The sequence below is a fragment of the Castor canadensis genome, chromosome 11, assembly GCF_047511655.1.
Source record: "Castor canadensis chromosome 11, mCasCan1.hap1v2, whole genome shotgun sequence".
NCBI classification, from domain to species: domain Eukaryota; kingdom Metazoa; phylum Chordata; class Mammalia; order Rodentia; family Castoridae; genus Castor; species Castor canadensis.
Genome location: NC_133396.1, coordinates 106,850,882 through 106,877,437, shown reverse-complemented (window position 1 = coordinate 106,877,437; position 26,556 = coordinate 106,850,882). Strand labels below are relative to the sequence as shown.

At 37.8% G+C, this 26,556-nt stretch overlaps 1 protein-coding gene, 2 non-coding genes and 1 pseudogene across 27 annotated transcripts in view; 1 reads left to right on the top strand and 3 right to left on the bottom strand.

Moving 5' to 3' along the window:
- The window catches only part of Nup210l (nucleoporin 210 like), an 83,337-nt gene that overhangs the window by 13,663 nt on the left and 43,118 nt on the right, over window positions 1–26,556 (bottom strand). For 24 of the 25 annotated variants that reach the window (XR_012438929.1, XR_012438930.1, XR_012438928.1 and 21 more), the window contains 15 exons: window positions 25,680–25,901; window positions 21,304–21,477; window positions 19,802–19,991; window positions 16,974–17,062; window positions 12,465–12,569; window positions 12,060–12,161; window positions 10,886–11,014; window positions 10,125–10,252; window positions 8,997–9,129; window positions 7,605–7,667; window positions 6,700–6,879; window positions 6,032–6,112; window positions 5,705–5,836; window positions 2,734–2,892; window positions 1,215–1,306 (listed from right to left, as the gene is read on the bottom strand). Coding sequence is in view for 22 of the 25 variants with exons in the window: in XM_074048006.1 (XP_073904107.1) it covers window positions 1,215–1,306; window positions 2,734–2,892; window positions 5,705–5,836; window positions 6,032–6,112; window positions 6,700–6,879; window positions 7,605–7,667; window positions 8,997–9,129; window positions 10,125–10,252; window positions 10,886–11,014; window positions 12,060–12,161; window positions 12,465–12,569; window positions 16,974–17,062; window positions 19,802–19,991; window positions 21,304–21,477; window positions 25,680–25,901 (1,979 nt within the window). In the remaining 3 variants the exon portion in view is untranslated. The remainder of the gene's footprint in view (window positions 1–1,214; window positions 1,307–2,733; window positions 2,893–5,704; window positions 5,837–6,031; window positions 6,113–6,699; window positions 6,880–7,604; window positions 7,668–8,996; window positions 9,130–10,124; window positions 10,253–10,885; window positions 11,015–12,059; window positions 12,162–12,464; window positions 12,570–16,973; window positions 17,063–19,801; window positions 19,992–21,303; window positions 21,478–25,679; window positions 25,902–26,556) is intronic. The other variant, XM_074048010.1, reaches the window with a different exon arrangement.
- LOC141414436 (small nucleolar RNA SNORA31) lies at window positions 7,751–7,883 on the bottom strand. The gene has a single exon (XR_012439464.1). It is a non-coding gene; the product is annotated as a small nucleolar RNA SNORA31 (small nucleolar RNA).
- Window positions 12,622–16,806, bottom strand: LOC109688061 (ATP-binding cassette sub-family D member 3 pseudogene; annotated as a pseudogene).
- Window positions 14,893–15,024, top strand: LOC141414474 (small nucleolar RNA SNORA51). Its single transcript, XR_012439501.1, has one exon. It is a non-coding gene; the product is annotated as a small nucleolar RNA SNORA51 (small nucleolar RNA).

The window sequence follows — 26,556 nt, the reverse complement described above, 5'->3', positions numbered from 1 at the left end:
TAATCCTAGCTATGCAGGAGGTGGAGATCAGGAGATCAAGGCCAGTGTAGGCAAAAAGTTAGCCAGACCCCATCTCAACCAATGAGAAAACTGGGCGTTATGATGCGTGCCTGTCATCCCTGCTATGTAGGAAGCATAAATAGGAGGCCTGAGGTTCAAGCTGGCTTGAGCATATATGGTGAGGCCCTATTAGAAAAATAATGTAGAGTTACAGATTGATGAAGCCATTTGTTTGGGCTGATGGAGTGGCTCAATTGGTAGAGCGCCTGCCTAGCAAGTGTGAAGCCGAGTTCAAGCCCCAGTACTGTGGGGGAAAAAAAAAGTAGAAAAATAAAAAATAATTAAAGCAAAAAAAGCTGGGGAAGTTGGGTGCCAGTGACTCACGCCTGTAATCCTAGCTATTCAAAAGATCAGGATTGTGGTTCAAGGACAGCTTGGGCAAACAAGTTCATGAGATCTCTATCTTGAAAAAACTCATTGCAAAAAACAGGGCCGGTGAAGTAGCTGAAGATGTAGACCCTGAGTTCAAACCCCTGTACCGCAAAAAAAAAGTGTGTGTGTGTGTGGGGGGGCTGGTGGAATAGCTCAGGTGGTAAAACAACTGCCTAGCAAGTGCAATGTCCTGAGTTCAAATCCCTGTACTGCCAAAAGTAAGTAAATAAATAAATAATAAAGACAGAAAGCAGATGAGTGGTTGCTAGGGGCAGAGGAGCAGTGGGGTGTGACTACTTAATTGGTATGGAATCTCTTTTGGCAATGATGAAGATGTTTTAGAATTAGACAGGGATGGTGGTTGTACAATATTTTACGTGTACTGCTGAATTTTATTATTTAATAGTTTATTTGAATTATTTTTGGGGGAGCGGTGTTGAGTTTGAACTCAGGGCCTCACACTAGAGAGGCAGGCACTCTGCCACTTCAGCCACACCTCCAGCCCTCTGAATTTTACACTTTAAAATGGCTATTTTATGTTATGAGATTTCATTTCAAATAAAAAAATTATTTGAGCCAGACATGGCTGTAATCCTAGCATTGGGGGGCTGAGGCAGAAGGACTGAGAGTTTGAGGCCAACCTTGGCTACAAAGTGAGAACCTGGCTCAGAAAAACAAAAAGAAAAAAAATATTCAGGAGTTATAAAAATCACCTACTCAAGGAACGAGCAGTTGTGAATTTTTTACTGAAGATACTTAAAGTTTTTCTCCCTTTTCTTTACCTGTTGGTATGAAGTTTGAGCTGAGAATTCATAGGCATTAGAATCTGCTCAGGTTGACACTTTGGATGGAAAAGCTGGAGTTTTTCAAAGACCTATAATAAGAAAATAATGTTCTTCTCAATTCTGGAAAGGACAAATTATGACATTTAGTCACATGGACTTCAGTATAATTTTAAAAGGATAAAGTAAATGATAACTATGAGTCAACAGTGTGTTTGACTTCTAATTAGTTTAAAATTTTCTGGACTATTCCTTACAAAAATGAACCAAATACTTCAAGCATACCTAGTTATTCTAGAATATATAACTTAATAATCCTGCTTTTGACTGAAACAGTGGGCACAGGGCAAAATTTATGCTTACTGTATCCTCTGTATTATTTGGGCATAAAATAATTGAAATTTCTAATTTTAGGTCTGGTAACCTGAAATGAAGTTTGGGAACAAAGAACTTATAATATTGCTGGGCAAATATCACTGGGTAGCTCACAACTGTAATCCTAGCTACTTGGGAGGCTGAGATCGGGAGGATCGTGGTTCAAGGCCAGCTTGGACAAACAGTTCATGAGAGCCTATCTCCAAAATAACTAGAGCAAAATGGAATGGTGAGCCAGAAGCCTCTGGCTCATGCCTGTAATCCTAGCTACTTGAGAGACATCGTAGATTGAGTTCAACCCAGGCAAAAAGCAAGATCCTATCTTGCAAATAACCAATGCAATAAGGGTTGGTAGAGTGGTTCAAGTGGTAGAGCAAGTGTGAGGCCCTGAGTGCAAACCCCAGTACTTCCAAAAAGGGCCTGGAGGTATGGCTCAAGCAGTAGAGCACCTGCTTTGCAAGGGCAAAGCCCTGAGTTCAAACCCCAGTCCCACCAACCCCCCCACCTTAATATTAAATATTAATATTTAAAAACCTTAAACATTAAATTTACAAGGGTCATCATCATCTAGTTCTTCCACTTTCTAGTAAAGTGCACTTTCTTCTTTATACTGAATCAATCAAAGCCAAAATAAAGGGAAAAGAAAAAGAGAAAATCAGCCCCAAATTCAAAGGTAGAGAAACTCACTTTCCCCACAAAAATGGTAATTGTCTTTTGAATTCCAAAACAATAGGGACCTAATTTAGCTAAAACCTGAGAATATAAGTAGAAACTATTCATAATTCACCATTCACTCTTACACCTTTCTAGAAGTTAGGATTGTATTTTATGCTTCTCTCTACTGGTGAGTCTATCTAAATGGCTATATTGTAATATCTTTATTAGGAGAGGCTCAGAAATAAGTCCCTCTCTAGTAATTATAGTACTCACAGTGTGGGAGTTGAAAGGAAGGCATGTGCTAAAGGTTCCAATGTTAATACTATACAGGAGCAATTATGAATGACAAAGATCTGGGAAATGAAAACCTGTTTCAGGAATCTCTGTAGAAACTTCTTTATTCACACTAAGCTCTTCATGAATGACAAAAGAATATAACTTTCTTTTCTTTGATATACAGAAACAAGATTTAGCTTTGTGAGCTTACCAGGATCTGAACTTCATCAGACAATTCCAACAAATTCCCCTCAAACTGCCCAGAGGAACTGTTTGTACACCGAACTGTGACTTTGATACTGGTTCTGCCAGCTGCTTTTGTATGGACAACCATAGCAAAGTTATTCTCTACTGGAAGCTGTAGAAAAACCTAGACAGTGCAGGGATAGATTAAGAAATATTCATGAATAAATATGGTGTTCTTCCTTCTTTGTTGTAAAATAGGAAATGTATGTTGGAAACAGCTTTTTTTTTTTTTTTTTTTTGGCATTACTGGGGTTTGAACTCAGGATGTCACGCTTGCTAGGCAGGCACTCTATCATTTGAGTCACTTTGAGTCACTCTGCTTGTCTGGCTGACCTTGAACTAGCACTACTGTTTTTGCCTCCCATTTGCTACAATTACAGGTATGTACTACCACTCCTGGTTCACATGGAGACCTTTATATTGTCCATTTCTTTTTTTTTTTTTTTTGGTGGTACTAGGGTTTGAACTCAGGACCTTGCACTTGCTAGGCAAGTGTTCTACCACTTGAGCCACTCTGCCAGCCCTTTTTTTATGTTGGGCATTTTCAAGATAGGGTCTCACTTTTTTGTTGCCTGGGCTGGCCTTGAACCACAGTAGTTAGGATTACAGGTATGAGCCACTGGTGCCTGTCTTTTTTCTTTTCTTTTCTTTCCTATTGTCCATTTCATCAACCAATTTGCCTATGCTGGATCTGAGGTAGGAAAAGAAAATCACTGTACGACTCTCAATTATTATTATTATTTTTTTTTACTAGAGAAAAGTGATGCTTTAGGTAAGAAAGCTGAAGGGAGAAGTAGAACAGAGGCTAAGGTCTAACTAGGCCTTCCTTCCTTTCACAAAACTGCTATTGGCTATTTAAGAAAAAAGCAAAATCACTATGTTGAACTAATTAGTTATATAACTAATTATAGTTCCATCCTTCTTCAATTCCAAATATTATCAGGGTCTGGGAAGTTGCTGACAGAAAACTCAACCACCATAGTTTTCTTATAGATTAGGATAGTTTTGGAAAGATTATAAATAAATGTTATTACTTTTTCCAGATTTCTTTTTTTTTTTTTGTGATACTAAGGTTTGAACTCAAGGCCTCACGTTTGTTAGGGAGGCATTCCACCACTTGAACCACATGTCAATCTTCCTGTTTTCTTTTTAGCTGGCTCTTGTAACACCTCTGGTTCTCTCCCATGATCAAACTCCAACTCTTTATTCTTATTGGCACTGAGTTGTGACCTACTGAGTACCCTTTCCAGGTGTCTTTTCCTAAGGAATACCTCAGACCTAGGTGGCTAATGGTTTCCTCAGACCACCCTGGGTGGATTACATCAGAGTGATGATCAGGTAACAACTTTGAATAATCCGGTAGCTATTTGCTACAGAAAAACTTTACCTAGTTTCTTTTCTTTCTTTCTTTTTTTTTTTTTTACAGTTCCATTCTTTTTTTTCTTGGCAGTACTGGGGTTTGAACTCAGGGACTCATATTTGCTTAGCAGGCACTTTACCACTTGAGCCACTCCACTAGCCTTTTACCTAGTTTCTTATCAAACTTTCTTTGTCTTTTTTAGGTTTTGGAGTGAAGTTTGATGCTATGAGCATAAACACATTAGAACTATTTTGAGAAACATAAAGACACCCCTGCCCCCACCATGCCATGGTACTAGGGTTTAAACTTAGGGCCTTGTACTTGCTGGGCAAGTACTCTATCTACTACATAAGCCACACGTCCAGCCCCAGAAACATAAAGTGTTAAGTTGTATTGTGGATTTCCTCAATGTTCATCCTGAAGACTTCCATAATTTCCAGACATAGGAGGTACTAAATTGGAAGAAACCAACACCAAGAGATACCAAAGAGAACCACAGTTTAATTATTCATCCTTCTTAAATTTGCCATTAATATAAGGCATCCAGTCCAGAATCAGCTGCCAAACAAAAGGGCTATAACATCCCTTCAGCACCAATAGTGCCTGACATCCCCACTACGGGAATCCAGTTCTACCTTAGCTCTTAGTAGGACAAGCTCAGGAACCAGACTGGTACTGCACTGCCACCTGCAGCCCTCCATATCCCTGTTTGTTTTGTTTTGTTTTGAGACAGGTCCTTGCTGTATAGCCCAGGCTGGCCTTTAACTTGAGATCCTCCTGCCTCAGCCTCTCAAGTGCTGGTATTAGACATGTATAACCACAATCCACTGTATCTTTCTCTTTTGGGGGGATGGTGGTGGTACTGGGGGGGATTTGAACTCAGGGCTTCATGCTTGCTAGGCAGGCACTCTATCACTTGAGTCACTCCACCAGCCCTTCTTCTTCTTTTTTTAATTTTTATTGTTTTATTATTCATATGTGCATACAATGCTTGGCTCATTTCTCCCCCCGGCCCCCACCCCCTCCCTTACCACCCACTCCACCCCGTCCCTCTCCCCCCCACCCCCTCGATACCCTGCAGAAACTACTTTGCCCTTATCTCTAATTTTCTTCTTTTTAAAGATTCATAGTCAAGTAATATTTTTCTTGATGTCAACTGCCCATAATGCAGTACAAAGACAATTATGAATATAATCAAATGTGTGTCTGAACCTATTAAAATATGTATATAAACCCTACATGTATATTTATATTCATAATATGATTCTCATATATAATAATATAGTCATATGCTAATAGATATATTATGACATTATACCAAAAATGCAATACTAAAGAAAAGATTACTTTTGTAAGTTCTTTACAGCAAAAAAAGTAAAAATCAGATAGTATTATCTGAGTACTCAAATTTGGATTCTTCATATGATTTTCAGGTTTCCAGAGTTCAAAGACAAAAGAAAAGAAGACAAGTTATAATACTATAGTTTAGAAAGTGAGTTAATCAGTCTAAAATTTGTTATGAAAAAATTTAACCTCAAGATCTCTAAGGTAATACAATAAACAGATAAATTCATACCTCTGAATGCCTGGGTACCAGATCCAATACATCCCTTTTGCTTATGGACCAATGGAATGTGAGCCCAGGGTTGGCATTGCTGAAGGAGAAAGGGGTTTGGGTACTAGTCACTCCCATGACATAAACTGGCATCTGAAAAAAAAAAAGTGGAGTTGGAGTATGGCTCAAGCAATAGAGCACCTACCTAGAAAGTGCAAGGTCCTGAGTTCAAACTCCAGTACCCCCCCCAAAAAAAATAACTGAAAAGAAAAAGTGATATTGTGCTATATATTCTGTTCACCTGACATTCTCAGAATAACAAACCCAGAACAAAGTCATCACACTGACCTCAGTAGCTGTGATGAGTCGAGTTGCAGCTGCAAGGATCCTAACAGCTCTTAGCTGAACAACTTCAATCTGCACTTCATCCTGCTCAACAGGGTAGAAGAGCAAGCTTAGGCTTAGAGGGAGTTTCTATGGGTGGTCAGAGATGCTTATGATAACTAGTTTGTTGTGTTGCTTTTGGTAGCAACAACAAAAAAATCTCCATAGATATGTTTGATTTTGTTCTTTAAAAAAATTCCTTAAGGCTGGGTGCAGGTGGTTCACACCTGTAATCCTTGCAACTCAGGAGTCAGAGATCAGGAAGATCGCAGTTTGAAGCCAGCCAGGGCAAATAGTTTGAGAGACCCCATCTCGAAAACACCCATCACAAAAAAGGGCTGGTGAAGTGGCTCAAGCGATAGAGTGCCTGCTTAACAAGCATGAGGCCCGGGGTATCACACACACAAATCCTTAAGGATATGGCTGTGTCTTATAACAATGCCAAGCACGCTGGGTTTTTTTTTTTTTTTTACTAAAGATGATGTTTTTCATGCCTTGTTAAGAGAATACCGGGTGAGAGGGACTAAAAGAATGGTCCTTGGCTGTTGATACCTTCCTTATCACCCTCCATAACCCCTCAATATGGTTCCCAAATGGAAGAATAGAAGCAGAGCACAGCAAAGAACTATTACCTGAGAAAATACAATGACTTTGCCAGTATCTTCATTTACTGTCTGGATGGTGCCATGGACCACAGCTGTGCCAACCACTTTTCCTGTAACTTGCCCCCTCCTATTAACAATAGCCACAGTCTGATTACTGATGGAGAAGTGAATGATAGATTGGGGCTGAGGGCCACCTTCTGACATTACCTGGAATTTAAATATACCAGAGAATGAGTGGAATGTGGGGGAGAATTCACATCTCTTTTCCCAACATTTTGTCCAAGCAACTTGACTTCTTTATCTTCCCCCATTTCCTCAAGTGCATATCCTACATCAACTCAAATGCATTCAGAAGAAATAGAAGTGCTGCAAATGATCCACAGGCTTCCTAGAGATAGTTCCATGTATATCACAGATTATGGAAAAATACTAATTTTTTTTTCCTGTATCAGTCAGTACACAAGAGGAGGACAACAGGAAGAGAGGTGCATGTGTGTGTGTAAAGAAGGAAAGGTAAAATCGATTTTTCTGGGGGTACTAGCGGGAGGAGGTAGGGTGAATGGAGATTAAGGTGATGGTATATGATAGATGGACCTTATATACCTATATGAAACAGAACTAAGAAACCTCTTGAAATTACTTTAAGTGGGGTGGGGAGGGAGTTGAGTGGGAGAAGCAATGGGGGCAATGTAACCAATGTACAATATAAGTCTAATCAGAATTGTCACTATGAATCCCCTCCTATATAACAAATATCTCCCAATAAAAATTTATGTAAAAAAACCCTGATTTTTCTGCCTTTAAGATCACCTGCATCATTGAGCCAAGAAGTATGGTACACACCCATAATTGTAGCACTCAGGAAGCTGAGGCAGGAGGATAGAGAGTTGGAGGCCATCTGGATACCCTGTTTCAAAACAACAAAAGCTCACCTGCATCATGTTAGTTGGAATCAGTGTCATCTTCTCTGGAACAAGTCTGAATGGAGGAAACACCTTGAAGTGGAAAACCAAAAGGACAACAATGATTAACTAGAGTCAATGTCATAACAAACCACTAGGATCTTGTTTTGTTTTCCCCTTGTATTCCTCTATTCAATTTTGGCTGCCACATCAGACAAATAGGAAGCGCAAGGATGATTTTTTTCTTTCATCTGTAGTGGAAAACTTAGCAGCAGATGGTAACTGCTCCAGGTCTGTCAACAGATGCATTAAGATTTTATTCTAAGAAAAACTCTTAATTATGTACAAAGAAGTTACACAAAGATATGTATTTTTATTTTATTTACAATAGCAAAAACTTTAAATTTAAATAAGTTACTATTGATCTCCTGAGTAAAAATGACCGTTAAAATTATGTTTACAGCTGAACACTAGAGGCTCACATCTATAATGCTAGCTACTCAGGAGGCAGAGATCAGGAGAATTGTGATTTGAGGTCAACTGGGCAAAAAGTGAGACACTATCTCAAAAAAAAAAAAAACCCAACACAAAAAGGGTTGGTGGGTGGCTCAAGCCGTAGAGTGCCTGCCTAGCCAGCGTGAGGCCTGAGTTCAAACCCCAGTACCACGAAACAAAAAATTAGGTTTATAAATAATGAAAAAAAGAAAGCAAAGAATAAAATTATGTTTACAATTAACCTTCTCTTTTAAACAAATATAAAAATAGAGAGAACAGTATAATTAACTCTCAGTCATGCATCACTCAGCTCAACAGTTATCAACACATGACTACCAATTATCCCTTCTGGGGAAGTAGCAGTTCTGGGGTTTATACTCCGGGCTTCAGACTTGCTAGGCAGGTACTTTACCACTTGAGCCATGCCCCCAGCCCTTTAGCTTTGGTCATTTTTTGGGTAGGGTCTTACATTTTTTTTGCTCAGGCCAGCCTGGACCATGATCCTTTTACTTATGCTTGCTGTGTAGTTGAGATGACAGGTGTGCAGCCATGCCTATTTTTATTTATTTATTTATTGTTAGTTTACTGTGGTTTGAACTCAGAGCCTTGCGCTTGCTAAGCAGGCACTCTACCACTTGAGCCCAGATATCTCCCCCCCCCCCGCCCTGCTTTTTTTATTGAGATCGCATCTTACTAACTTAAGCTCTGGCCTGGCCTCAACCCTTGATCTTCCCAATCTCTGTCTCCCAAGTAGCTGGGATTACAGGCATGAGTCATTGTACCTGGCTCTAACAATTATCCTTTAACAACATAAGAAACAACTCATTTTTTTAGCCAAATGATTTTCAACTTGTGCAAACTAAATAGGAAAAGATAAACAATGCTAAATAAGATGAAGTACAAATTTTGAATGAGATTATTCCTTACTTCAATTTGCCGAGGAGCTGATGTGAATTTTCGCCCCATCTTGTCTCTGGCAATAGCTACAAGTGTGGTTTGCCCAACAGTGAGAGCTCGAAGGATATAATTTTCAGAGTATTCATCTTGCTCCTCCATTAATCTGCAAAGAACCATGTGAAAAACTCAGTTTTGAGAATGGCCAGTAATGTATTTTTCCAAGATACTTAACATTTTCTGCTTACATTAACTCTGATTAGAGGGAATTTCCAAAAAATAAATGTCCACAGTCAAGATAAAATTCATGGCAATGGCAGGAAACTCCCAAGGGACAAAAAAACATGTTCTAAGGTAGAAAAGAAATAAGGGCAATGTAGACAGAGACCAGCAAAATTGTGAATACTAAATTCGCGGATTTTCTGGAAGTCCTGTATTTTCTTTTCTCATAAGAGAATACCAGTACCTCTGCTTCTCAACAGATTTTTTTCTTTTATGTTTTGTTTATTTATTTTATATTTTATCTCTTTTTTTTCTTCTCAACAGATTTTTAAAGGTCCTTTAGTCTGAAACACTCCCAAAAGATACCATACAGAGAAATTTCAGAAAATAAAAATATTAATGACATACAAATTTTACCCTCAAACACGACATCTAAGGGCCTTAACTAGGTTTTTTTTTTGTGTGTGTGTGTGTGGTACTGGGGCTTGAACTCAGAGCCTTTACCTTGAGCCACTCTATCAGCCCTATTTTTGTGAAGGGTTTTTTGAGATGGGGTCAACTGAACTATTTGCCCGGGCTGCCTTCAAACTATGACCCTCCTGATCTCTGCCTCCTGAGTAGATAGGTGCCTGGCTCTGGTATTTTGGTTTTTTTTTTAGACAACATCTCATTATGTAGTCCATGCTGAACTTGAACTCATAGTCCTCCTGCCTCAATCTCATGAGTGCTGGAATTATAGGCATGTACCACAGTGCCCAGCTTGAATGGGTATTTTGTATAGAGTTGAATATGGGAAGAAAGTATGGCTGAAAGACAAAGAAACAAAAAAGGATAGGAGAAAATCTGTAATAATCGAAGTAGAGGCTAACCAAGAAATATATCCAGGAGAATCTCATGATATTAAACATAAGGAGAAAGAAGTATTGAAATGCTACTCACGTCAGAGTGACAATTGCAGATGCCAGTTGCAGTTTGAGCTCCATATTTCTGAAATATTTATTTTGGAACGGGCGTTTGGAAGAGCCAAGAACCCTCACAGTCACTAACACAGTTTTGCTTATCTCAACCTAGTAGTTTGAAAAAAAAGGTAGATTGTAATATCTCATTCACCAAGGTCAGTCTAACTCTTTGAAAGCGGCAAACTGTTTTTGCTCATGACAATGTTCCTGGTTAGCGGTTGATCAAATAAACCTAATCTATGAGTACTACCTTAAGTTTTTTGATCATTTATTTTACTTTTGCCTTTTAAATTTTTTATTTTTGAATTAGCATACATTAACAATATGAGAGGATTTCATTATGATAATTCCATATATGGACAGTGTAGTTTGAATAAGTCCACTCCCTCCATTATAACCTCCCTCTCCCCTCCTGCCTTATTTTTAATATTTTTGCAGTACTAGGATTTGAACTCAGAGCCTACACCTTGACCCACTTCACTAGCCCTTTTTTATGATGTGGTTTGGTTTCTTTTAAGAGATAAGGGCTCGTGGAACTATTTGCCCAGGCTGGCTTTGCACCTCGATCCTCCTGATCGCTAACTTCTGAGTAGCTAGGATTACAGTACTGAAAAAAAAGGAGAGAGAGGAGAAGGAGAGAAGAAGAAAGAGGTGAGATGGAGGAGGATAAAGAGAGAGAGATATGCTGGGGAGTGAGAATAAAACTTCTTTCATTTCTGAGATAATGCAAACATTTCTCACCTTATCAATCAGATCAAGCTCCAGCTCTTGTATGTCTGACACCTTGAGGTGGGCTGTTGCTGGACCCAAAAAAGCCAAGCACAGATCATAGACTTCTAAGGTGAGGAATCCAGGGTGTACTGGAATCAACTAGAAGGAAGGAATGGTAGCTGGGTAAAGAAGCAAACATGCTCTAGGCATAATCATAGCAAGTATTTTCACCCAAAGAAGAATACAGATCTTACTTTCTTTGAGATGGGAATTCTGAAAGGTCTGGTTACATGTTGCAGATATAATAGTCCATACCCTTAAAATGTTGCAGCTCATGGCAAAATATGTACCTTACCAAGTATTTACTAATTAAGCAGAATCTAACATACATATCCAGATTCTTAATTATTAACAGGGAAAATATTTCATGAAGAAAATCAAGTCCATACATGCTGTAATCACAAGTTGGGGAGAAAACATCAGCTGACTTCTTTGTACCACCTCAGCTCCTGAACAACAAAATGTTTTTTGCATCCTTGGTCTGCACTAGTGCCTTAGTCTTCATTTTAAAAAACAAATACTACGATTAAGGTAAGTTAAATTCTTTTGAGCTCTTAGGAGAAAGAGAAATACATACATGTATTAATAGAAAGCATTATTTTGGGGTGTTTTTTCAAACCCCAATAATACCAGGAAAAAACCCTAGAAGGTATTGTTTTTATTACTGTAAATTAACAAAGCAAATCCTTTGGCATACTGGCTATGGAGTCAGCTTAATATTTTGAACTGTCATATGCTGGCTGAAATCAACATATACTCAATGTATAAAAATCAATAGCACATGTAAATGTCTATACAATTATGTGCTTTAAAACTTATAAAAATGATCTTTAAAAAAAAAAGAAAAAATTGAACATTTGTTGAATGGAAATCTAATTAGATGTCTCCTATACCTATTTCAGTTCAACCAGAAGCAAAAACTGCCCAGTTTTATAGTTAGCTACAGAAAAAGAAAAAAAAAAAAAAAACAACAAAAAACCAAAACCCTCAGTTTTGGTTAAGGAAGTACATAGGTTAAAGATGGCAAGAGGGGCAAGTGTTACTTTTGTAATAAGTTTAGACGCACATGGATTTTTTTCCAATCTTTCTTTTAAGAATGCACTTTGACTTGAATTGTTCAATCTGGAATATCTCTACAACTTACCTGAACAGAGCTTTCTGCTTCCATATAAGTGATAGTGACAATATCCTGCTCACTGCCATTAACTAAAAAATAACCAGATCCTTCCACAAGGCTAAATATTTCCTATGGAAAAATCAGACAAACAATATTCCATTCCCTTTAGTTTATAAATAACTCAAAGGAAATAAATTCTAATTATCTGAGAGTATGAGATTAAACAATTTAAAAAATTTAGGTAAAATATGATTACTAAAGGATAACTCTTAAGGACACTGCATCTAATTATTTGATATATATATATATAAAATATATATACATATCAGTGATTTTCAATACATACGTGAGCTTTTTATTTTCATACTATTAATTTTTTAATCCCCTTCCCTCCCACATGATTCCATTTAACTAGATCTATGAAGCTTTTACCTTCACATCAGGGTGGTTGTAGATGGTTGCATTCTTAGGCAATACAGTTACATCATCCACCAGCAGCAGCTCCACTGTTGCTGATCTGGGCAAGTTGGAAATTTCCTAGCAAAGTAACAAGAACCACGAAGGTGAATATAAACTTCTAATTCCTCAGTTTAGTAACAGAAAATTCCAGTATTCACTGAAGTGTCAAAGATAACAGAATCACAGAGATGCATAGTTCTCTGATTTATAGCAGTTGCAACAACTTTTAAAGAAAAGCCTTAGGGCTGGTGGAGTGACTCAAGTGTTAGAGCACCTGCCTAGCAAGTGTGAGGCCCTGAGTTCAAACCCCAGTACTGCCCAAAAAGAAAAAAGGAAAAGCAAGAGCCTTAAATTTCAATTGTTTAATTTATAGTCTTTTTTTGTTTTGTTTTGGGCATTGGGGTTTGCTCTTAGGGCTTTTCACTTGCAAGGCAGGTGATCTAACCCTTGAACCACACCTCCAGCTTTTAAAAATTTTTTTTGGTGACAGGGTCTCCCTATGTAGCCCAGGCTGGGATTACAGACATGTGCCACCATGCACAGCACTAATTTTTTTTATTTTTGGGGGGTATCTGATTTTCTAAAAATCTGAGTACAAAATAAGTATGTAAATTTGCTAAAAAGAAGTGATAGAAATTGAGTTATATATTATGTAATCAGTACATTAAGTTTACTTTGGTAGCTGGTGATTCTTAATTAGACAAAAAAACAAAATCAGTTATGAAGAAATAAGAATATAAAATACACTCTCTGAACCCATTTGATAAAACTTATTTAATGTCTAGATTATTGACTATATTCAGTTGCAGTTCTTCTTGTGCAAATAATACGTGTAGCATCATTAATGGTAGTTTGGTAGGCTGAAATTGATTTATCTTAGGATAGTTTAACATAATAACCCAAATATAAAAAACTTATTCAGTGTTCACAGAGATAATATAATTCTGTACCTAGGAATATAACTCACCCATGTGCTTAATAATTTTTAGTGTTTTTTTTCTGTGTGTGTGTGTGTGTGTGTGTGTGTTAGGTATTTTCAAGATAGGGTATTGAGAACTATTTTCCCGAGGCTGTCTTCAAACTGCAATCCTCCTGATCTCTGCCCCCTAAGTAGCTAAGCAGGCATGAGCCACCAGTGCGCAGTCAATTTTTGACATTTTTAAATCATAAATACAATCACAAAGATGGTGACAGTGTTACATACTCAGTGCATTACTTCATGTAATGCATTCCTATGGCTCATCTGGAATTGAACACCATATAACCACCACAACACTTCTGATGGATTATTTCTAACACACACAAATCTGATTCTTTTAAAAATCTAAAACTCTCATAAGATCTTGAACTTGACACATAAGGACTGTATTTTAATATCCTAAACACTGGGAAGATTAGGCAAAATGTGTGGTAACTACCCCTTGTAATAAGCAAGAATGCACATATAGTTTGTTACACCACCACAAAGAACCCTCAAACAACTCGATCCTACAGATTGAAAGAGGTGCATTTATTATTCCGCTAAAGAAAATCCAAATGGCTTTCTTGGAGTCAAATGTATCCCAAGGCATATATGAGGAAAGAGTATACTGTGGTAAATAAAGAAATCTGCCAATATGTAATAAATGCTATTATGCAATGATGTTACACATTTCAATAATTGTAATTTGTTTGGTTCCCACCACCATGAGGGACAAGAAAATGAAACCCAAACCTATTTTGATAGAATGATCCTAGTTTTAAACAGGTTTCTTTATTGAAGATAAGAGCCATAAAAATCAAATTAGCTGACTTCAAATGGTTTGCATCCCAGAATGAATCAGGTTATGCTGATTTAAGCTTAATTGAATTTAGGCAAGTTTTTAACCACAAGAATAAGGACATTCTTAGTACATATTAATAATTAAACCAAGTTCAAACCCCAGTACCATAAAATATAAATATAAAACCAACACATACACAATTAGCAATATCTTACATAATATTAAATGTTTTAACATGTTCTCAAGTATTCTATACCTAGTTAATTTGTTGCTTTTTTTTTCACAAACACAGTCTTAGCTTTATTTTACAATGTACATTGTCTTCCTAAATGTTAATGATTTTATTTCATTGAAGAGGGTACAGTTCTCCCCTGTACTGCAAAATAAAAACAAAAACAAAAACACATGATCAAACTTTACAATGTTATCTATACTGATGATTTCTCCAACACCAAGTACTGGTGTACTGAGTTGTACTCCAATACCCTTTTTCTGTTGTGAGACCATTGTGTGTTCATGTTTGCCATGATCTAAATTCTTTGTACTTGCATTAATTCTGTAATACAAGCAATAAAGCCAATTTATCATTTTATGACCAGCCAAAACTATTCGACTCAGAGTTTAAGACATTCGCAAAAGGCCTCCTGGTGCTTACCACAGGCTGTGTTCTTACACTAACTGTATAGAAAGAGGAGAAAAAGTAAACCTACCCCATATACACCTCAGCCCAGGCCCTGTGCCTGGTCTGTATTGTGACTGGGAAGCCATGGGGAAGAGAAAAAAAAAAAAAAAAAGACATTTGTAAAAGCATTCTTCCACATTGGTAGTAATCCCCCAGAAGTTCTGGAATGTATATATTTTTTTTTTTTTTGGTAGGACAGGGGTTTGAGCTCAGGGCTTTGTGCTTGCAAAGCAGGTGTTCTACCGCTTTGAGCCATGCCTCCAGTCTATTTTGCTCTGGTTATTTTGGAGATAGGGTCTCATGAGCTATTTGCTGGGGCTGGCCTCAAATGATCTTCCTAATCTCAGCCTCCCAAGTAGCTAGGATTGCAGGTATGAGCCACTGATGTCCAGCTAAATGTGTTCTTTTAAGATGGTGAGGATGAGACAAATCTAGGAAAAGACAATGACAACTGACTACAGTGTCAATGTATCTGGCAATTATGCTATCAATGAAGCCCGTAGAAAGCCAAAAGAAAATGAAATCACACAGGTGCCCCACCAGTTTTTGGAGGATGTGAATAGATTGTTGGCTTTTCTCTTTTATTCCCACTGTAAAGGCAATTTCTTCATTGTGTGTAATGAGATATGAATTAACTTATCTATATTCACCTATATAATTTTGCTCAGTTATTGTCATTTTACCAATGTGTTTCATTTGGTAAGATGACAAATTAGGAACAGCCCAGAAACAAGCAAGTAGGCCATCATACTTGCTGGGCCCTAAGCTCCAACTGCACTTGTTAACTTTAAAATATACAAAAATATATCTAAAAATAGTTTACTAAGATTTGAATACAGATGAACTACACTGTTATAAAATTTTTCTACATCTTGTGTAAGCAGCTGGTCTGGATTTTGGCTATTCTGTTGTCCAGATTTACCATTTTATAATATGTGAAAGCTTGGAGATAATACTCTTAGTAGTGTCTAGTGAGCCTTACTCAGAAGCAGTTTGAGTTAATTTAACCCATACTTAAAGAAGTTATTAACCAGAAAGATGAGAGGTAGCAAGGAAGTTAAGTATCTCTTGAAGTCTTTACTGTTATGACTAGTGATACCCCTTTCAATGAGTGTCCTGTTGTGAATCATTCAGACATTACACCATATATGAGATACCAGCATTACAGCACTCAGTATCAAGTATCCTGTCTCTTTACAAAATGTTCTAGGGACCATGATTTTCAGAATCCATGAGAGCCTTGATAAAAACACAGTCCTCCGCAGCTTACTCATTTTTTTTTCTTCTTCTCATTGTTCTGTAATGGTGGTTTTTTACTTTTCTTACAGAATAGGCCATTATGGAGCAAGAAGAAGAGCAGCAGCAGTGAAGTCAAGGACTTGCTGAAGGCCACCTTAGCACCACCAGTGAGAGCAAGCTGGCAAAGATGACCTGGCAGTGACTATTTCAGTGCAGGAAGTGCAGGGGAGACTCTTATTTATTTAATCCCCCCTTCACCTACTCCTTTTGCCCTCCCCCCTCCCCCATTACCCCTCCCCCCTCCTTCCCCTCTTCCTTTTCTTCCTTCTTCTTTCTTCTTCAGTGGGGTTTGAAATCAGGGTCTCACCATTGCTATGCAGGTGCTTTACCACTTGAGCCACTCTACCAGCCCTACTTCATTCTTCTTTATTCAGTATGAATAATACTGAATACTACTCCACTTTGTATATATACCACATTTTCTTTATATATTCATTGGTCGAGGGGCTCCTAGGCTGATTCTGTATTTTGGCATATTGTTAAACATGGGTGTACAAGTATCTCATTCCTTTGGCTATATCCCCAGGAGTGGTATAACAGTAATTTATATTTCTTATACCATAATCTCCATTCATCTCTATCTAGGGGTGGTGGTACATGCCTATAATCCCAGTACTTGGGAGGCTGAAGCAGGAGGAAGAAGAGTGTGAGGCCAGTTTGGGTTTCATACTAAGACTCTGTCTTAATTCCTCCTCTTCCCCTACCAACCCCCCCACCCCCCAGAAAAACTCCACTCACCTTTGGGCTTTTCTTTTCGGAATAGCCCACAAAATTGACTCCAATGAGTACAGTCCCTTTTATCTGATGTACTTTAAGGATCTGATGACCTGAAAAAGAGCAGACAAATACTCTGAAATATAACATAGCTAAGGGTGATGACACAAATCTATAATCCTAGCAATCTCAAGGTAGAGGCAGGAGGATTTCAAGTTCCAGGCCAGCCTGAGCTACACAGCAAGACCTTCTCTCAAAAAGCCAAGGCTGGAGATGTAGTTGAGTGGAAGAGCACTTGCTTAGCATGCTCAAGGACCTGGGTTTGATGCCTAATACTGTGAAAACAAAACACAACAAAATACCATGTGGAGTATTTTTTCCAAAAGATGTTTTACTGTGGGGGAGAAAAAAACACTGATGAGAAAATACACAAGAAATAGAAAACTGGGTTTTTGTGTTGATTCTGCCACTATATTCCTATATGACAGAGTAACCAATTTATCTCTCAGTTCCTTTATTAAATGAGAAGTTGGGCCAGACAAAAATCTAAAACTCTTTATAGCTGTGATGATCTGTGAGTTGAAAAACAGGCTGAAAACAAATGTATTGGGAAAATTTTGTTTAATTTACAATTTCCTTCAGCATACCTTCAATCCTCCATTTAAAATTTTTGAGAGCTGGCACAGTGGCTCAAGTGGTAGAGCACCTGCCTAGTAAGCACAAGACCCTGAATTCAAACCATAGTACCACCAAAATAAATAAATAAATATTAATAAAATTTAAAAAATTAAATGGCTAACTATTCTTGATTTTAGTTTCAGGTTTTTTGTTTGTTTGTTTATGGTAGGACTAGGGTTTGAACTCAGGGCTTCACTCTCGTAAAGCAAGTGCTTGAGCCACACCTCTTGTCCATTTTGCTCAGGTTATTTATTTATTTATTTTGGTGGCACTAGGGCTTGAACTCAGGGCCTCATACTTGCTAGGCAGGTACTCTTACTGCTTGAGATACTCCATGAGCCCTTTTTTATTATGGATATTTTTGAGATAGGGTCTCAAGAACTATTTGCCCAGGCTGGCTTCGAACTGCAATTCTCCTGATCTCTGCCTACTGAGTAACTAGGATTACAGGTGTGAACTACCAGTAGCACCTGGCTAAAGTTCCAAAGTTTCTAAGTGATATATATTTATATTTAGTGATATGTATATATATATATATGTATATATATACATTTAGTATATATATACATTTTATATATATTTATGTATATATATACATTTATATATATATATACATTTAGTGGTCTTGGAGTTTGAACTCAGGGCCTCATGCTTGCTAAGCAGAGCAGGCATGCTACCACTTGAGCCACTCTGCCGGCCCTTTTTTGTTTTTTTAAACATTTTTATTAGTATATATTGGTTGTACAGGGGGGTTTCATTGTCACATTTCCATATATGCTTACAATGTACCTTGTTTAGATTTATCCTCTCCCTTATTCCCCTCATTCTCCCTCATTCCCCTCCCCCCTTTTTTATGTTGTCCTAGGGATTGAACCCAGGGCCTCTTGAATACTAGGCAAGACTCTACCATTTGAGCCACACCCCAGGTCTTTTGGTTTGTACTTTTTGAGATAGGGTCTTGATAACTTCGTCTGGGCTAGCCTCAAACTCTTCATCCTCCTACCTCTGCCTCCCAAGTATCTGGGATTACAGACATGCACCACCATACCCAGTTCAGCCCTTTTCGAGGCAGGGTCTTGCTATGTAGCTCATGTTGCCCTGTAACTTACTACTCACTATGTAACCCAGGCTGACCTCCAATTTGAGATCCTCCTGCCTCAGCCTCCAGATACTGGGATTATAGGCATGTTCTACTACACCCAGTTAATTTTATATTCTTATGAGACCCTACACCCTAGTTTTGTAAACAGGAAATCTAACTTTGTTTCCTTCCTTCCTTCCTCCTTCCTTTTTTTTTTTGGTGGTGCTGGGGATAGAACCCAGGGCTTCATATATGCTACACAGTGCACTTAGCAGTGAACTACTACCCAGCCCTACCTTTATGGTTTTTTTGTTTGTATTGGTTTGGTTTGGTTTTGGGTTTTTTTAGCCAGAGATGAATTAATGGTTACACATGGAATGCAAAAAATTTATTCCGTTAGCAGTATAGTCTTTAGATTTGTGTACAGGGCTTCACAGTTTATAAAGAAATGCTCGTGTTATAGCATCCCAGTCATGTAGCAGCCCCTAGATGAATATGTAAATGGTTTCTTTCTCCATTTTTATAAGAAAGACAGTAACCCTCTAATATGCCAACGTTATGGCAGAGAAAGTGTCCTGACTCCCAGAGTACCAGAGTTCCAGACCCAGCTATACTGCTCTCTCTCTCCCATGTCCTGACCTCCCCAACAAAAGATAGGGCCTGGCAGTGAGTGGGTACCTTTATGTTTTCTAACAAAATCACAAATATCAACTGGGTATGGTGTCTCATGCCTGTCATCCCAGCTACTTGGGAGGTGGAGATTTGGAGGACCACAGTTCAAGGCCAGCCATGGTAAAAAGTTAGTAAGAACCTCATCTCAAACAACAAACTAAGTATGGTGGTGCACACCTGTGGCCCCAGTCACAGGTGAGAGGCCTTAGGTAGGAGGAGCAAAATCTGAGACATCTGAAAAATAAGTGAAGCAAAAAGGGACTGGAGATATGAATCAAGTGGTAGAGCACCTGCCTAGCAAGCATGAGGCCCTGAGTTTCAAACTCCAGTGCCACAAAAAAAAAATTCAAGATGAAAGGTGAAATATGATGAAATCCAAGTGGGTACACTATGTGAAAGGATTCATAAATTTTCACAATACCATGTAACTGAGTCTGCCCTCTGCCATCATCTTTGGCAACCATCTCCATTGACTTATCTTCAAAATGGGCTAGTGTCTCATTAGAAGATTTCCATTCTAGCATTAGTGAACTAAAATTATCAAACTTTCTTCTGTGTTGATCAAATACTGCCAGTTCTAGAACAGTGTCCCTCAAGCTTGATACAGGAATCTGCATTAAATAAAAAATAATGAAAGAAAATTTTGTTTAAATTCAATAGCCTTAAAAGTCAGATAACCCTGAAGATAGGAATCATGTTTTCTCTCCTCTTTCTACTTTGACAATTTGCAAACCCACAGATAAAATGAAAGAACAACATAATGAATATCTGTATAAAAGTTCACCTGTATTCACCAATTCTTAACATTTACTTATATTTTCTTTCTTTTTCTCTCTTCTTCCTTCCTCATGCATGGCGTCAGGGGATGTTTTTTTGTTTCATTTTGTTTACTAAACTAACATAAGTATCATGGCATTTTACTTCTAAATATTTCAGTATGGATTTCTTAAGAATAAAAACATTCTGCTATGTAAGAAAAGTAATAATACCACATACAGGAATATTAATGGGCTGGAGGTATAGTTCAAACAGTACAATGCCAACTTAGCAAGCATGAAGCTCTGACTTCACACCCGAGTACTGCCCCCTCAAAATAGAATATTAACATGAATTCGATGTCATCAAATGTACAGTCAATAGTTCAATTTTCCAAAATCTTATTTTTAAACTCAGGGCGTCAAGCTTGCTAGGCAGGTGCTCTACCACTTAAATGACTCTACCAGTCTCTTTTTAATAGCTATGTTATTGCTTACTACTATTCTTCATGGTAGGTTTGAAGTAGATGTAAATTTCACTACTTATTAATAAAGATAAGAGAAGATTTGGTAGGGCTAGGTGCCAATAGCTCATGCCTGTTATCCTAGCTACTCAGGAAGAGATCAGGAGGATCAATATTCAAAGCCAGCCCTGAGCAAATAGTTTGCAAGACCCTATCACGAAAAAAGCCATTACAAAAAAGGACTGGTGGAGTGGCTGAAGATGAGGGCCCTAAGTTCAAACCCCAGTTCTGCAAAAAGCAAAACAAAACAAAATGCTGGTGGAGTGGCTCACATGGTAGAGTGCCTGCCTAGCAAGCATGAGGCCCTGAGTTCAAGCCCCAGTGCTGCAAAAAAAAAAAAAAAAAAAAATTTTTTTTTAAAGAGAGAGAGACTTGATAGAAAAGGAGAGGATATTAGCAAAAGTATTTAGAAGTTAGTTATTTAGAGAGTTATCAATTGTCTATTGCCATAATCACAAGCTGACTGAGTACCTTTACAATAAACAAAGTCATGTCACTAAGTATAACCAATTCTAACTTATTTTACTCATTTCTTCTCAGAAACCATCAGAGAACTTTAATAAGCCAAAAGCTGTATTTCAGATCTATCATCTGTAAACCATGCAAGACAAAAGTACATTTGTTGGAAACACAGTCATACTTACCAGTTGTTTGTTGTGCTGTGGTAGAGGACATGGCTGTGCATCAGCTGGCACCTTGTATACTGGTGTTACTGACATACTGGCGGGGTGAGCACATATGAAACGCACCTGTACAACCTCTACAGCTGGACTAGGGTTCAGGACACCTGGGTGATTTCCAATTCGGAAAGTAAGAACCTTTAAGGAAATATTAGAGCAAGAGATAATTGTGGATGGTCATGTGATGTCAATAATGCCATTCTAAATGTGTCAGCTATTTAAATTCCATTACAGAGAAAAATCCCTTTGGATGCTATAATCAGACAAATTCCTTAAAGATATTATAATTATTAATTATCTCTGCTAAGGAGCTAAAGGTATCATGGAAACTTGAAAACAAATGAAATATAAAAAAAAAATCTAACTTTGATGAATTAGCTCAGTCTTTTCCTCCAGTTGATAAAAAGTTACTAGTTGATAAAAAGTGGAAAAACTAATTTGTCTTCAATTTGTCTTTAGTGAAAGTACTAATAAATAATTAGAATATGAAAACAAAAAAAAGTTAGGGAGCTCCAAATACAGGTTAATTAGGTCTGAAATTACTAATAGTTCACTCAATAAACTAGGAAAAGAAAACTACCTCAATAAAATATAAGCTTTAGTTGAAAAACCCACAACTAACATCTTACTCAGTGTTACATAAGAAACTGAAAGCATTATTCACTCCAAGTTCTGAACCAAACACTCCTACATCTATCCCAAATCAGCTTTATCACCAGTGTCAATGGTGACTTTCATGTGGCTAATTCCAAGAGATTTATTTCCTTGTAAGAGGGATATAAATAAATGAGTTTGTAATTTCAAGAAGTGTCAAAGGAATGAGAAAGACAAAATTCTTCTATTCTTTGGAACTTATTTTTATTAGTAAAATTGTAGAGGAGCTAAGTAAGTGGTTCATGCCTATAATCCCGGCACTTTGGAAGCAGAAGCAGGAGGATGGGGAGTTTGAAGAAAGCCTGGGCCACATAGTGAACCCTGTCTTAAAAAAAAAAAAAATCATCTGGGCTCCAGTGGGTCATGACTGTTATCCTAGCTACTCAGGAAGCAGAGATCAGAAGAACCATAATTTAAAGCCAGCTCATGCAAACAGTTTGAAAGACCCTATCTTGAAAACAACCATCACAAACAAGGGCTGGTAGAGTGGATCAAGGTGTAGACCCTAAGTTTAAGCCCCAGTACCACAAAAAAAAAAAAAAAAAATATTATTGTAAAGTATGACAAATTTATTCAACAGATAGACAAAGCATTTTTGTTAAAAATGGCTGGCCTGCCACTTTTAGCTACATTTGTAGTATTTCATAAAATAAAAAGTACACAGTAAAAATGACAAAAGGATATTTATTACAATATCATTTGTAATAGCAAAATATTAGAAATACTACAAATGTCCACAAATAAATGGCTGTTTAAATAAATTATGACATCTCCATACAACAGAATATTATGCAGCCATTAAAAAGAAAGAGGAAGCTGGGCACTCTTGGCTCAAGCCTATAGTCCTAATTACTTGGGAGGCTGAATTGGGAGGATCATGGCTCCATGCCAGCTTGGGCAAAAAAAGTTTTGTAGAGCTCATCTCAGTGGGAAAAAAAACATCATCCCAGAGATGACATAAAGTATAAAATGGTAGGTAGGTTCATGAAGTCCAGGCTGGCCTGGGCAAAAAGTGAGACCCTATCTCCAAAAAAACCAAAATAAAAAGGGCTGGAGGTATGGCTCAAGTGGTAAAACACCTGTCTAGCAAGCAAGAGGCTCTGAGTTCAAACTCCAGTACTGCCAAAACAACAAAAGGCAAGAATGTCCAACTATTAATCAACATTTTACTATAATATCCTTGTAGCAAGAACAATTAGGTAAGAAAATGATCCATGTATGGTGGTGCATGTCTATGAATCTCAGCTATTCAGAAGGAGGAAACAGTAGGATCCCAAATTCAAGGCCAGACCAGGTAAAGATAGCTAACAGACCCTGTGTTAAAAGCAAAATAGAAACAAAGCCAGATACTAGTGACTCATGACTATAATTCCAGCTACTTGGAAGGCTGAGATTAGGAGATTTCCGGTTTGAGGCCAGCCTGGGCAAACAGTTGGTGATATGCCATCTCCAAAATAACCAGAGTGAAAAAATGGACTGGAGGTGTGGCTTGAGCAGTAGAGCACTTGTTTTGTATGCATGAAGACCTGAGTTCAAACCCCAGTCCCTCTTCCCCCCACCCCCAAAGAAAGAAAAAAGAAACAAAAGGGCTAGAGGGGGATTAGCTCAGTGGTAAAGTGTTTGCCTAGCATGCTCAAGACCCTGGGCTCAATCTCCAGTATCACAAAAAAGAATGAAAGCATGAAATTAGAAAGGAAGAAGTAAAATTATTTCTGTTCACAGACGATATGATCTTTTTTTCTTTTCTTTTTTTTGAGACAGAGTCTGGCTATGTAGCCCAGGCTGGCCTTGACCTTATAAACCTTCCTCAGCCTGCCAAATGCTGGGATTACAGGCATGTAATATGACACCCAGTTTAGATAATATGATCTTTTTTTTCCTTGGTGACTCTTGGGTATGAACTCAGGGCTTCACACTTGCTAGGCAGACACTCTATCACTTGAGCCACTTCACCAACTCTGTTTGGTGTTGGGTATTTTCCCAAGAGAGGGTCTCCTGAACTATTTTATTTGCCTAGGGCTAACTTTGAGCTGCAATCCTCTTGGATCTCTGCCTCCTGAGTAGCTATGATTATAGGTTAGGGCCACCTGTGCCCAGTTTGGATAATACGATCTTGTATGTGAAAACTCTAAGGAGTTCACAAAAAACATTAGCCTAATAAATTCAGCAAAGTAGCAGGATATAAAGTCAACATACAAAAATCAATTACATTTCTATACACTAACAATGAATGATTTGAAAAGGAAATTACAAAAGCAAGTCCATTTACAATAGTATCAAAAAGAACAAAGTACTTAGGATTTAACTTAACCAAGGAGATCAAAAACTTGTTTATGAAAACAATTCTATTTAAAGTAACAAAAAAAGCTGGGCCCTGGTTGCTCATGCCTGCAATTCTAGCTACTCAGGAGGCAGAGAACATAAGGATGGTGATTCAAAGCCAGCCCCCAGCAAATAAGTTAAAAAAAAATCCATCACAAAAAAAAAGGGCTGGTGAAGTAGCTCAAGTGGTAAAAGCACCTGCTGTGAGACCCCACATTCAAACCCCAGTGTGGCAAAAACCAAAAACCAAAAACAAAGAAACAAAAAAAAAAAACAATGTACTTAGGAATTAATCAAAGAAGAGAAAGACACTGGGTGCCTGTGGCTCAAGCCTGTAATCCTAGCTACTCAGGAGGATTGTGGTTCAAAGCCAGCCTGGGCAAACAGCTGGTGATACTTTATCTTGAAAATACCCAATACAAAAACAGAGATGGCAGAGAGGCTCAAGTGGTAGGGTGCCTGCCTAGTAAGCATGAGGCCCTGAGTTCAAATTCCAGTACCACAAAAAAATTACTGCAATAGGAAGGGACACCTCAATATGCTTGATTTTTTTTTTTTTGCAACCTTGAATAAGAACTATGTAAATCCATCACTACCTCTAAAAATAATCAAAATGAATTTAACCGATAGAGGACTACATACTTGTCACTCTTAGAGCAGATCTAACTAGTTCTTCAAAATTGCTAAACATACATGACACTTTAAAGTTCCTCTTTTGGTGGAACTGGGGTTTGAACTCAGGGCTTTGCACTTGCAAAGCAGGCAAAGCAGTGTGGCTCTACTGCTTGAGCCACACCTACAGCCTGAAAGTGTAGCCTAGACTGGCCTTGAACTCTTGATCCTCCTGCTTCATCCTCTTCTCATGTAATTACTGGCATGCGCCACCATGACAGGCTCCTTGAATCCTTTGTAGAAATCAAATATCCTCTAGTATAGACAACAAAGAAATAAATTACAGGGATAAACTGATGGAAAATAATATAAATTCACTACTCTAAAAAGATCTTGAATTGTTTAGTTAATAAACCGTTAGCATTCTCAGATGAGTGAAAGTGAAACCACTGGGTACATTTAAAGGATAGGAAGGTTTTTTTTGCTTTTCGTTTTTAAAAAGGCCCTTTAATCAATAATAAGAAACTTTTTATCTAGCCAGATATGATGGTGAATGCTTGTAATCCCAACACACAGGAGATAGAAGCACAAGGACCATGAATTTAAAGCCAGCCTACCACAAAAAAATTGTTTTTCAAGTCCATACTAAATCTATTGAAATCTAAAAAGGCATGGTTAGAAGTACAAAAAGAATTGGAGTATTATACTAAAAGTATTAATTATGGTAATGTTAGAGAGGCTATTTTTCTTACCTGTTCCCCTAAATCTAGGCAGAGTATGCGGTAGATATACTGATTCTGTTTTCTCTTAGCTGGCAGACGGACTTCTGTTATTCCAATCTTCTCTGTCTTCTCCACGCTTAGCTCCAAAAAAAATCGGGAAGGTTCCAAGATCCAAGGACGAGGACCCCCTTCAAATACCATTTCCTTCACAGACTGCCATGTTACCAGTGCCACTTCCACAGGGTTTAGAGCCTTAAATAAATTAATCCTTAATGGTTAGGGAACTAAACAGTTTTTATTTTATGTTATTTTTTTGTTAACTTTTTTTTTTTTGGCAGTACCAGAGTTTGAACTCAGGGCCTCATGCTTGCTAGGCAGGTGCTCTATCACTTGAATAGGGCTCTACCAGCCCTATTTTATATCTTTTGAGGTAGAGTCTCACTATGTTGCCCAGGGTGGTCTTGAATTCCTGGACTTAAGAAATCTTCCTGTTCAACCGCCACAGGAGTGGCTCAACAACTTTTTAGGGAGCAAAACTAGTTATCTGAGTATGCTGAAAATGACATTAGACTTAATTCTCAAATGAAAAGGCATTTCTACCTCGTCCCTCACTTGAAATACTTTTCAACTTGTGTACTAAAGATCCTACCTATGACTGTAGCCTAGCTGATGTCACCTTTTCCACTAATTTGTGACTAGTCATTCCAGACTACAACCACTTCTGCATCCTCTCTACTCTTATAGTCTTACAGTATTTATCTCTATCACTCTTGTATACTTATTCATCTCCCAAAGTTATTTAAATGCACCAAATGCTATGTATAAGTCTAATAATTCTTTTTGTGTTCTCTAGTTTTATATATTTCTTAAGAGGACAGAGTACCTTGTAACCTAATTTCTTTTCCTC